Genomic DNA, 13,705 nt, shown 5'->3' with positions numbered 1-13,705 from the left:
CCTGCTGCAGCTTTCAGGTCAAGGTTGGTGGGAGCAGTCAATCATAGAGAAAACCAAGTACAGTACATTTTATTGTGTGTGTGTGTGTTTTTTTAAATTTGAGAGACAACCACATGGGAAATGGAGAGTGTGAATGGCATCCTATAAATGAAGAAGAAAAGACAGCTACAAACTAAATTATTGCCGTTTTAACATCTGAGGAGGGGGGGGGAACAGGAGGGGAGAGGGAGAGACAGCATTAAAGAGATGGAGTTGACGTCATGTTTATGGGAGGCCAGCTACCAGGAGAGTCCTTTGTTTTACTGTCTGAGATACTAGACGAAAGGAATACAAATCCATTAAACCCAGTCACTCTTGCACACAAACGCACACAGAAACAGACACAAACAGGATCGTGAGCCACCTTGCTCGAAGGTACGCAATTCGTTTTTTATGTCAGTTTGCGCAATATGCATGTCAGTTATGCAGTGGTATAAGGAAACTGTTGCCTGACTATCAGAATGACATAGAGGCTGTTTGGGAGGTTCCCAGTAACAGAAAAAGCAGCCCCTCACCAACTTAAATGAGGCCTCTGCGTTGGCACAACCTGTATGTCTGGCCAAAAAAACAGTCAACCTTAAATGTGCACATTTCTGTTAGAATGCTTTGTAATGTGAACGGCATAATTCTACTGCAGATACATCAATGACAAAAAAGTTCATAATCTGAACGCTGCATTGAGGTACTTTTCAGCTGCAAATTTCTGCAAGTATATTGTGAAATCTTTCACATTTGGTGTTGTCATCTCTAGCTGGAAACAAAAACCTCATGCACACAGAAACTTTATGACAGCTGCAACCAAATTTTGTTTGAAATGATAATAAATAAATACCATTGGGTTCAGGCACTAACACTACATCTGAGATTGTCTGCAATATACGGCAGTAGGCACCAGCTCAAACACTGAAGTTCTGAGCTTTGAAAATGAATAATGAGCTGTGGATTTTTGTGTATACTGTTTGTTTTCGTTTTAATGAGTGGAATGTTTGAGAGTCGCTGAAATAAAAGCTGTTGTGTTGTAGTAACATTAAGGTTGCCTAAATTGGCACTTAAAACCCAGGAGCTCCAGTAAACATACACACCTAGTTCAACAACAATAAAAGTGTAAAAATGTAGCATCTCTCCTACAAAAACACAATATATTCAATATGGCTTTACTTACAACTCAAAGGATCCATTAGTGCAAAGAAATGTACAACAATGCATTTAAAAAAACAAAAAGACAGAACAAGCCTCTAATTTCAGTGACATGCTAGCAATTTAAATCCTGAAGTGTTTGATGTTTGCTGTGGGCAACAGGGAGGCCACTTCAGTGTGACTTAAAGCAAAAAGAGAACTTATAAAAACACAAAATAAAACTTGGTTTCTATTCCCTGACAGTAGAGGGTTTGCTTTCTGCAGGCTTTTACACATAAAAGCCTGAATGTGTGTATTTTCAAATTGTTGCAAACACAGCGAGCAGGGGCAAAATAATGTCCCCACCCCCTTGAGGTATTTATACTTCCACTTTTTGGCATTAATACTGCAGAGAACACTGTTTTGAAAACAAAGCAGCAGAAACTAACTAGTACTGGCACAAGCTGTACTATGGCTCATGTTCCAGAAATCCCTTAAAGGTGAATTAAATGTGTACATAGCAGTGTTTGAGTAAACCTACAGTGAAAGACATTTACAATGGATACGGTTAAGTGTGTTTTGACAAAAATAGGAATAGGAAAAGCAGACTGGATTTAAGTGGTTTTAGTCTGCAGAAGGAGAGAGAAAGTGAACAGGGAATTTCTGGTGTGCAACGGAGCAGGAAAAGCAGCCAGCCGGACCAGCTGACAGCATTGCTCCCCTCAAGACCTCTAGAGGAATGGAGGCCAAAAAGTTCAAAAGACGTCTGCTGGCCGTAGTGCGAGAGCATAGGACACAAAGCAAAACAAGGCCTCGATATCTAACCTTTTAACCAGGAGCCCTAGAAGCTGCCATGTTAAGATTCTGAATTGTGGGGTAGCGCATGGTGACCAGATGACAGACTTGATCTCATTGCATACAACTTTGAAGATATGACACTGGCCATCTAGTGACATACAGACGCAGCAGTAGAACAACAATTATATAATAATATTATAATATAATAATTCCTTGATTCAGTGCAGTGAAGCAGATTTACAAATGACTAGGGAGAATAAGCTGGGGTCAGGTGGGGAATTTACTTGTACTGAAGAGCCTGTTTCTCGGTTCTTACCGAGGCGGATCTATTTTCTGCCGAGAGATCAAAGAGGGGAGATGCAAATGGTTCAAAGAGAGAAGGAATGCTGAGAAGCCTCTTTTTCTTTTATTTCCTCTGATTCATCTTAAATCTACACTCACATGTATGAGAGCAATCCTTAAAAACGCAACAAACTAAAAACAAGACGTTAAACAGAAAAACATGACGTCAATCACACTGGACACCATATGCATTTTATAACACGGAGAACTTGCGCACGACAAGAACACTGTGATGCAAATGAGTATGGTATTATTCTACCAACCTGTCCGGAGGAGGCCAGCAGGTTGATGGTGGTCAGAAGCATCCAGCCACGACTCGCCTCCTCACTCTGGTTCACCTCCAGAAACTGGACTATGGCTCGACTGGCTGCCTCTGGAAAAGCAAATACATAAAGACACACGCACACACACACACACACATTAACATACAGTTAACTAAATGGAAAGTGACAGGTCATTGGGGGAGGTAAATAGGCTGCCGGAACAATGATCAGATAGGCAACAAATAAATCATCTTGGTGGCCTTTTTTTGTGTCTTATCTAGAACCCACTTCTGCAGGGGGGAAAAACATGTACATGTATAAGATCTTATTAGCACATGATTATATCCTGTCTGTTTATACAAGAGCCTGACCTATATTGGCGGACCGTTATTATCGGCAGATATTAGGCATTACCTGATATATCGTTTCAGCATTTATAATGGCCGATTTAAAAAGAATATATATATATATTCATTCATCAGAATAATTTATAATGACAAAGAATTGATTCTGATAAAGGAATATAAAAATAAAAAAACGGACGGTCAACCATGTTACGAGCGTTGGCATTGCATAGTTTGTCCACCAGAGGACGCTCTACAACGTACCTGTTGTCAACACAGATTTTTTTTTGTTAATGTGTTTTTATTCAAAGAACATTAAGTTTCATATCTTAAGTTTGTTTTTTTATACATTTTAGTTATCTTATATATCTTTTATAGTTGAAGACATGAAAGGGGGGGGGACAAGCAGCAAAGGGACGCTGGTCAGATTCAAACATGGTCCAGCTGCGTCAAACAGTAAACCTCCATATATGTGCGCCCGCGCTACTACCTCCGCGCATCCAGGAAAAATCTTTTGCAGACGAATTATAGAAGTATATTCCACTCTTCAATTATGCACACAGGTCAGGTGAAATGGACTATTTGTTTTAAGATAATAGTATGGAAAAGATAAGGGCAAGACAGATGTCACACGTGGCTCCTGTAGCTGGTGGACACTAAAACCATTAGTTTAACATATTCAACTATACAAGGCTTCCTAATATTTATATGCTAGCTAGCCAAGAGAGACTCCTGACCTTGTGTGTACATGCAAGTGTGTCTGTCAGTGTGTTAAAAGGTCTTTCCTGTGGGAAAGCCACAGTCAAAGCTGCCACTAGAGTTAAAGCTTTAAAGATATGCTGCTTGCCCAACCTGTAGTGAAAACTAATCGTTAATGGCAGATTAACACACACTGCATTGGTCCCTTTTGTAAAAAATAAAATAAAATAAAATATATACACACACACTGAGTAAGAAACAATATCAACTACTGTCAAAAGTTTGGGGTCACTTACAAATTTCCATTTCACTCCATTATAGACAGGATACCAGCTGATCTGAGTGGGTGGCTGATCTTTAATGCAATATCTACATTTCCCATTATCAGCAACCATTCATCCAATGTTCCAAATGCTCATTTTGTTTACTAATCTGATATTATTTTAAAAAACTAACTAAGAAAACATTAAACAACCCTTTTGCAATTATGTAAGCACATAATGTAATCTGGAAACTGCTGCCCTGGTTAAAAAAAACAAGGCAACTCATCTCAGCTGGGATTCTGTCTATAATGGAGTCCAATGGAAATTTGTGAGTGACCCCAAACTTTGACCGGTAGTGTACATCTCAATTAAATTAGACATTTATGTCAGTTGCGTGTTATAAGACAGTGATCTAAATGGATAAAAAAATATTAATGTATATATGTTCTGCAAATGATCATTCTCAAAATAAAAACTTCCAACATCCATGTATATATCATTATAGCCAAATGGAGAACAATAACACTCACAGGGAAGGGGACAACTGGATCATCTTTGGGACAAAAAGCAAACCGGTTATGGGAAATATCCGCAACTGAACTGATGCCAAAGAAATGATAAATTGATGTGTCCAAGTGCTTCCTATTACATCTTTATCGGTCTAAATTTATGTGGCAGACGGCTCACCTGTGGATTTATTAGAGGCTCTTCGTCTGATCTCGGTCACCATGAGCCGTGAGACCTGGGTGGTGAACTGCAGCAGGTCGGAGAACTTCTCCATCATGCTGCTGGGTGGAGCGTTGCCGAACACCTACAGCAGACAGATCAGCTTTGGTTAAATCAAAAAAGAAAAATCAAGCAGTAAAAAAAAGAGCTTCAATAAAAAGAAGAAACGTTTATGCCTTTATAACAAGGGTCAAATCGGCCATAGAGACATTTTACTGTTTCTTGATAAGGGAGGAATAATGAAAATAACAGAAAGTGGATATGATGTGGCCGGGTTAGCTCAGTTGGTAGAGCAGGCATATGGTGCCTCCTTGATGCAGTGGCTGCAGGGGCTCCGACCTGCAGCCCTTTGCTACATGTCATTCCTACTCTTTCTCCCCTTTCATGTCTTCATCTGTCCTGTGGAATTAAAGGCCTAAAATGCCCAAAAAAGTATCTCAAAAAAAGAAATAAGACACAAAACATAGTTATTGGATATGATTTGCCATGCAAGTTCAACACAATAAAAGGTGAAATCACAGCAAGCAGTAACACACAGGAATCATCAAGTTTTACGGGTTTACAATTCATCTCTCTGGGGGGTTTCCTGGCATGTCCTATAACCACAGAGCTATCTGCAGCCTGAGCCTTTGGGGGAGCAGGTCGAAGATAAACTTCACTTCATTAAACAACAACTCATCATGTATTTATTTACCCAGCAGATCCGACATGAAAGTAGGCCTGGAGCTTGGCGTCTCGCTGCACAGGGAGAACTCTACTTTTCTATTGTGACATGATAAATGCCACCAGTGAGTGAATCACAGCCAGCGCTGGGTAATTAGCTGACAAGTCAAGAGACCCTTGGTAGGGCTCTCCAGTTTGATGAGAATACTCAACAGGGCTGTTTGCAGTAGCAGCTAAAAAGACAGACTCTACATATTAGAATCATTTCACTGAGTCCTGGGGCCTGTTCTACGAAAGTAGAATAAAGATATCCAGGATAAGTGAAAAAGCGCAGCTTGACTTAGTGTGATCCGCTCATCGCGGCTTAATCGGTTGCACGTTTGCCGAGCCGGGATGAACAGGTGAAGCTATGTCAATCCAGGTGTAGATAACTGGGATAAGTGCACGTTCACAGCTTTCTTAAATAGACCACGGTATCAATCACAGATTTACTGATGCAGAGATGGAGAAGACGCATGCAGCATATGTTTCACCCAATGAGCCGCAGCTTCTAATGGAAAGCAAAAAGGGAAAAACGGCTAGAACAGACTTTAGTGGACCGACTGAATGTGTAAGAGCTGACAAGTGACAGCACCAAAATAAAAAGATTAGGAAGCATTGTGGTGATTCCTGTGTGATGAACGTAGACTACACTATATACGTATATAGACCACGTTATTGGTCAAGTGATGTAAGACTAATTGAGAAGGTTATGAAACCAAAGTAAGCTATAATTAAAAAAACATTAGCCCTACATATTAAGGATTAACACAAACTGTCCTTTGTTAGAGAAGCTAAATCGTAAATGTATTGGTCTCTGACCAGTCCGGCATTAATATCATCCGGGAATATTGCTGCATTGTCCCACTTAATCTCTGGTGCGTCCTTTATGAACCTGAAGCTGGACAGACCATGGACGCTGCGTTGCTCATCTTTTCTATCTTTTAAAGAGAGAGTGGACATTGACGCGTTGCACGGGTCTACCAACAGGCAGCAGCCGGCGGGCAGTGGCCGGTGGGCAGCGATTGGCGGGCAGCGGCAACTCGGAAACGGATGCACATCAGTTAGTGGCCACACACCAAAATCATCTTAATTAATCTTAGCCTGGCTGTTAGCCTGCTCTTGACCAGGCTAGTTGCAAAGAAGAAATCACTATGGTTACTTGGCTGGGTTTAATTCAACCTGGTTTTGTGCAACCAAGTCAAAGCTAAATTCATCCAGGATAATTTGAAAATCCCGGCTTAATCCCTTATCCTGGTTTTGTGCAACAGGCCCCTGGATTCTCTGCTTTGTTAGATATACACACGAAAATATTTGAAGACATGTATCTATTCCTCTTCCTATTTAAAGCTTCCCCGCATGACTTCCCATTTACATATTATATACCCCTTATCTTACGTATCCTTTTTATGCTTGCACAATCAATCATTTGTCCAATCTACTTAATCAAGAAGCTCAAGTTTTAATTATCATTCAAATAAAGTATGATTCTATAAACAGTAGTTTGACCATTTTCATGCTAGATACAGTAAATAGAGTAGACTTGACTACTGTAATGGTGTATTAACAGGTCTCCCCAAAAAAATTCAGACAGCTGCAGCAGATTCCGAACGCTGCTGATCGAGTCCTCACTAAGACCAAGAGAGTGGATCACATCACTCCAGTTCTGAAGTCTTTACATTGGCTTCCTGTGCCTCAAATAATTGATTTCACAAAATCACTAAATGGTTTAGGCTCAAAATACATTTCTGGTCTTCTACCACACTACAAACCCTCCAGACTTCTCAGGTCATCTGAGACATGTCTGTTTTCTGTCCCCAGAGTCAGAACTAGACAGGGGGAAGCAGCACGGGCACAAGTCAACAGGCTCATTTCCATCAGATTTAGCTGCAGGCTGTTGAAGTAGAACCTGAGAGGCGTCTACATCTGATGTGTATGAAAATTAACGGGTACCCACTAGATTTTATTGCCATGGTGTACAAAGCACTAGCAATTGATAGAGCACCAACTTGTCAGTAACATGAGTCCATTAACCTGACAACAATAACATCCGTGAACAACTAACACCAGCTTCATACACTGCCCTTATGAATGATTTTCGGCCAAATGTTTACTAAGAGTCCTTCTGAAAATAGATATTAGTTCCTGTTAAGCAGTATTGTAATTGAAACCGTCAACATTCATCTGACTGTGTTTAAACTGACTCCAGCCCCCCCCCGTTGTTACTTACCCTGTTAAATACGGGAAGCATCATGTAGAGCTTCTCCTCCTGCTCCTTCTGGGTCATGTGGCGAGGAGGGTGGCACAGTTCGGAGAAGAGGCGTCGCAGGTGCATCAGGCCCAGAGCATTGTCCTGGGGGCTGCACTCCTCCTGCCTCGGCCGCCCCATGATCCTCTTCACCATGTTCATCTTGAGCGGCTTTGTCAGGGCAAAGGCAGCCCTGCAAATGGGAGAGAGGAGGTTTAAGTTGAGTATCAAATCTGGATACTTTTTGGGGTATCAAAAACACTTAAATGTCAAAAGTTTCCATTGTGAACTAGGTCATATACCTACTTGTAGTCATCTAACTCTTTTTTTCAAGTTAAAAGGCTCTGATTGAAATAGAAGACTCTTGTACATTTAAGATTTGATAAATGGGGCTTCTTTTGGTAAACAAATTAAATTGTATACTCTGGTGCTGTTTTTCTCTAAAATGGTCACGTCAATATGTTTGATTTATCAGCTTAGTTAAAGTGCTCATTTTATGCTCATTTTCAGGTTCACAATTGTATTTAGAGGTTGTACCAGAATAGGTTTATGTGGTTTAATCTAAAAAAAAATGTTTTTGTTGTACTCTACATTGCTTCAGCTCCTCTTTTCATCCTTTGCGTTGAGCTCTCTGCTTTAGCTAAAGAGTGAGACATCTCACTTCTTCTTCATCCTTGTTGGGAGTTGCACATGTGCAGTAGCTAGGTAAGGACTACTAGCAAGTCAGTTGCAAAGCATGAGGGAGTGCAACGCCAGCAGTTTTGTGAGCATTATAACATGTGTTACAAAGTGACGCACGTTTGTCACGTTTTGGCCAGATTTGTGGTCTTGATTTTTTTTTTTTGCCATAATTCTTATATTTACTTTCACAAATTAAGATTTAAAAGCGTAGTGTATGTTGGATTAGTGCTGGCACCATGATATAAAATTCCAATCAATACTAGGTCATAGTACTAAAACAGTACCTGTGACAAATTAAATATTGCTTGTTGTTTGCTGCCTCATTGGTCAGCTAATAAAGTCAAAGATGCGTTCAGGTCAAGAGATCAGTACAGACTACGTACCAAGTTCAGGTTACTGTTGTTTTTAGAGAATTTGAACTGGATTTCTATCTTTTTTTCTTTGTAGCATGGTTGAAATATATATTTAGCCACTATTCCGCACATTAAATTCTCTCCAGACTATCTTTAAGAATGGTTGCTAGGAGACGTCTCAGAACTGCAAAGCCTACACAGATAAATATCTGCTAATAAACACAGAATCAACAGCCAGGAATGGTGCAAGAAAGTTGTTCATCATTCTCAAATCCATTCACACTGAAACATTGTACCTTGCTCAAGGGTACACTGAAATATATAATATATTTTTCCCATATGATAGAGTATGAGCTTCTGGGGACTCTTGTTGTTATAAAAAGGAAAACAAATCACACTGTTTTGCTAAATGAGATATGCAAAAACCTGTTCAACATTTCCCCCCCTCATCTCTGATTTCCCTTCCTAGCACTTCTCCATCATAATCACCATTAAGCACATTGGCTTGAACCTTCATATTGTGAAGGTGGCTATAACAGCTGAAAGCTTGTTCTAGTATTTAAACCATCTATTGAGCATCAGATTGCATGGGTTGCAAACTATTGCATTATAAAAGACATCTTACTAAAAAAAGGAATTTCATATACAGCCAAGGTTATATCACTAGCGTGTTCATCAACTTGTAGACCTAGGCTGAGGTGAACTGCAGCTAAAAAGCACTGCTGGATTAGTTGCTGTCCTCTCAGGATGTCAGCCAGCACCATGGACGGTTAAGAGACATTACAGTCTACCATGTAGTCCCTCCTTTCCCAGCGGAGAGTATCACTTTAGCAAATAGGGGCAGCCCTTTAGTTTAAAAAAATTAAGTTATAAAAGACTCAACAATAAGGTTTTCTGCCTGGAAATCCAGACCCAAATCCGAAAGATTAAGGGTCTGGCATTGAGTAATGAAAGTCTTCATCTCCCACCCTCTTCCAAGATGACTGAACCCGAAAATGAATATTTAATGACTAAATGAACCAGAAAGGACTTCAAAATGAATACCCACTAGGTTCCAAAAGGCTAGTAAAATTAGATTTTGACCAGTAGTGGTGGGTCAGTTCTGATACAGATACATGACTTCTTTCTGTACAGTGCACAGTTAATGCATGCCACTGAGGGGGCCTATGTACTGTAGGGTACACTCGGAAAACCAGCCAAAACAAAAACACAGGGTTTAAATAGTGTGCATGTTCACTGCCTATAAGGGGCTCTAATACCAGTCAGGTCTAACATTTTGCAAAGTTGCATATTTAAACATTGTTGAATGAAAGATTACATCAAATGTACATTACAGGTAATTTCCCTTAAAATAGTTTTCTGGCTGGTAAGCCAAAAAAGGTGAATTTTATACTCCTACATTTTTTTTCTTTTTTTAAAAAGGCACCACTTTGCTCCACATTCATGCCTAAAATTCTCTGACCTCAGCCTCTATGACCACATGTTCTCCAACACGGGTAAGCAAGTGTCATGCTCCACTCTAAAGTCCTTGCTCAATGGCACCTCATAAGTTGCAACTGAGGACTAAAGAAAATAGTTTTCATTCCCTCTCATAAGCCACTGATGGGAAGTCTAAACGAATCTGGAATCAAACCAGCCACCCTCAGGGTAAGAGCCCCTCTGCGCAGGGTAATTTACTCTTTGCAAGCTTCTCCGTCTGTTGCGTGATATCACAAGTGCCGGGGATGTTATGGTATGTTTTAAAGTAGTTTGCAGACTTGATTTTGATAAATGTGACAGAGGAAGCTCCACCTTTCTCTAAACGTTTCTTCTCTTCATGCAAACAGCCCACGGCTGTTCCATTCTGGTGTAGACCACACTTTGGCTACTGTTTCATAACTATTATCTTCAGTACGATGTTGTTTATTCGATGTTCCCAGAGGTCTGCCATTTATTAAGTGCCTTCTTGTTCAAGGTCGGCTTCGCCACGACTGGCGGCTTGATAACCCACATCTACATTCAACTCTTCCCTCTCATTCCTTTAAGGACTGTCATAAAACCAGCAAGATCGCGTAAAGAAACATGATGTCAAAGACAGACGATGCAAAGACACTTCCAAGTGTTATTCTGATTTACAAGAACTTGGCATCAGTGGCACTAACGAAATTACTCCAGACTGAAGGTTTTAGTAAGTCTTTTTGCCCACACAGGAGGGCTGCCCTCTGTGTGAACACACACTTAATTCCATTTGGTACACTTTTATTAAAGGCTCCTGTCCATGACTGTGTGCATACGTTTTTAGCATGTATTCTCTCAAGGCATCGAGTCCCTTTACGTGGTTAATGCTTTACTTTGTAACTGTTGCATTCCTGCTTTCAGTTACATAATTAGCTCTGTCACGTCAGTGTTGTAGGTTTCTTTCGTCAATTTGTTATTTTGTTATGCAGTTTTCTTTCAAGCATGTTGGGTTAGTGTCAGACACATTTTAGGCACATGGTGAGATCAAATGAGACAAGACCTGAAAGGCTCAGGGTTTGACATTTATAAAACAGACTGTGTTGGCAGCGATATACCCCACAATTCAGCTTTTACTCACCACCAGGTCTGCCTGTCTGAGATAAGGCATAAGAGCACACCCTACAATATAAGTCCATCCAAAACAACAAAATGATACCACTGCCTGCTGCAGACACAGATAAAGTTTGGAGAACATGTGACGGGGATTTGTGTTTCAGTGACAGGCCTGATGATGCAGCAGTTGTAAATTGAAGTAGTCTCATTTTACTGCATGCTCACTAAAACTTAAGATTGAAGGTATATTGAACTAATTTCTGAAGAGATCAAATCCAGCTTGCAGCAAAAAAAGAAAATATTTAATAAAAGGTCAAAGACACAGAAGTAAATCTTTATTATGCTGCAGGCACATTTAAAATATTTAAGGTTAAAATGAACGGGTCATAAATGAAGATTGAGAGAGATAAATTTTGCATTAGTCTGTACATTGTTTTGAGCGAAGCACTGCATATTACATCTCTGAACTAAATTTACTCTAACTGGTTTGGTTAGAATCTAAAAAGTTATTAAAAAATACTTTTCTGCAATATTCCTGTGGGACTGGTCATGAACAGATGCATCCAGGGCAAATGCTTAGAATGGCTACCGCTGTTTCTGTGTTGGCACGCAATTAAATATTTATTCGGTTTTGTTTTGTTACTTTTAATGTAAGGCAACTAGAAATACTCCTAATCAACAAACACCACCACGAAACTGTTCTCTGAGTGCTGACAGCACATACAGGATAAGCTGAGCTACAGAGTTTCCCCCAGAACCTGTCTATTAGTGCTGGGCAGTATACCAGTCTATACCGTATACCGGATTAATTTCCAGTATGATATACAATTTTTCTTATATCCAAATACCGATGCATTGCCGCAGAGAGAGGTGCAGCCGAAGTAATCCGTGAGTGAATTGAGAACGGGAGCCCTGATAACTGAGTGCCCTTCTCCCTCATGGTGGTAACTTTATAACACAAAAATTATTAACCCACCACTTACTCTCTTTAACAGAATAAAAACACCATTGGACACAACAGTCTGTGTGCTATGTGAAATATAATTTACATAATCAAAACATTAAAGCTGCCAGCTAGCCAGGTAGCATAACAGTCTGTTAAACTGGAAGAGGCTCCGACCGAGAGAAGACAGTTAGAGGATGAAGAAAGACCCGAGATACACCAGAACAACTTATGCTCAAGAGAGGAGACGTCTGCTGTTCCCAAGTCCCAGTCACCCAAAAGAAGGAAAATACCTTAATCAGCTCAATAAATCCCTCAGTGAGAAGTAACCATCGCATTAATATGAGCCAATTATTTATCTTGATCATGTCTTATTAATATTTTTTCTGGAAGTACTGGTTCATTACTATTTTGGCATGTCATCATTGATGAGAAGAGCTATTCTCAGCAGCCAATTCAGCTCTCTGCACTGCTAACATCCTTCCCCTTTCTGTGTCCACACGCATATCATGTTTACCCATACCTTCTAGCTCATAACATAATAATCCATGGCAAATGACAAAGTCCTTATCATAAATAAACCAGATGAATAGACCATTGGTTGCAGTAAAACAGAGAGGCACAGAAAATGCCACAGATCTACTGCACATTTGGCAGAGCTGACAAACCAGCAGTTAGGTTATGAAGAGTTTAAGATGTAGTAGGTCCAGCAGCATCAGCAGAAAAGCCCATCCTGAGCTGTTGGCTACTACTAATGGAAACTCAGGCTGAGCCACAGAGAAGTCTGTTGAAAAGTTGCTAGTCAAGGAGAAAATCTTGCTCGATGCCCGAAATTGAGATTCCAAAAGCAGAAGCGGCTGGTCTGAGGTTGGTTTAAAAACATTCAGCCCTTGGGCCCAGTTCCTGCGTCATTGTTTAAAACTGTAAATTTCACTATGAAGGGCTAGGGCTACATCACACAGCAATTAGTAAGTGCATTATCAACGAGAAGAGACACAAGAACATCTCTGTCATTGAGCTCAGCTGGTGATTGACGGTTGATTGTTCACTTTGCAGAAAAAAAGAATGCCTCTTCCAGGTAAAAAACTTTGGACCCTATTTTAATAGACTTCTACATATTTTCTTCCAATTGTGATAACATTGTGGTCACAAAAATATTACAGACAGGTAGCAAACACAGTTCAGCTACATTGGCTACCAGATAAACTCAAAGTAAGCACACCTAAAATGTCAGTAATAAATCCATTATACCACAGGATAACTACAGTAAATATGGAAGGTGGAAACTGAATTACAAATTCAGTGTATGAGCTGGAATGGAAATTTACAAAGAACATTTTGTAATAATGCCACTGTTGGCCTTTGTTTTATCTTCAAACAGGGACTTTAACAGAAATTGTAATAAACTGGAAATCCTTTCAGCTGTAATCAAGCTGAGATAGCCAACTTCTCTTTATACAATAATGTAACCTTACCTCTGACCATATCAGAATTTATTTCTGAACAATGCTGACTGTTCACCCTGCTGTACTGGGTCCTAGGTAACAGAGAGTCATTGAAGCAGACAAGAGTGCTGCGAGAATGGTAGCGTCGGAGCACAGCAGGGCCGGGACCACACACTGGGGCAAACACATGTCA

General features: G+C 40.1%; 1 protein-coding gene across 1 annotated transcript in view; it reads right to left on the bottom strand.

Moving 5' to 3' along the window:
- wdfy3 (WD repeat and FYVE domain containing 3) overlaps positions 1–13,705 on the bottom strand; it is a 92,179-nt gene that overhangs the window by 73,363 nt on the left and 5,111 nt on the right. The window contains exons 2-4 of the mRNA XM_034872306.1: positions 7,523–7,733; positions 4,552–4,675; positions 2,559–2,668 (exon numbers count right to left, since the gene is read on the bottom strand). Coding sequence (XP_034728197.1) covers positions 2,559–2,668; positions 4,552–4,675; positions 7,523–7,733 — 445 coding nt within the window. The remainder of the gene's footprint in view (positions 1–2,558; positions 2,669–4,551; positions 4,676–7,522; positions 7,734–13,705) is intronic.

Source organism: Etheostoma cragini, chromosome 5 (assembly GCF_013103735.1).
Source record: "Etheostoma cragini isolate CJK2018 chromosome 5, CSU_Ecrag_1.0, whole genome shotgun sequence".
Classification (NCBI taxonomy): domain Eukaryota; kingdom Metazoa; phylum Chordata; class Actinopteri; order Perciformes; family Percidae; genus Etheostoma; species Etheostoma cragini.
The sequence above is the reverse complement of the archived record's forward strand: the minus strand, read 5'-3'. Positions and strand labels throughout refer to the sequence as shown.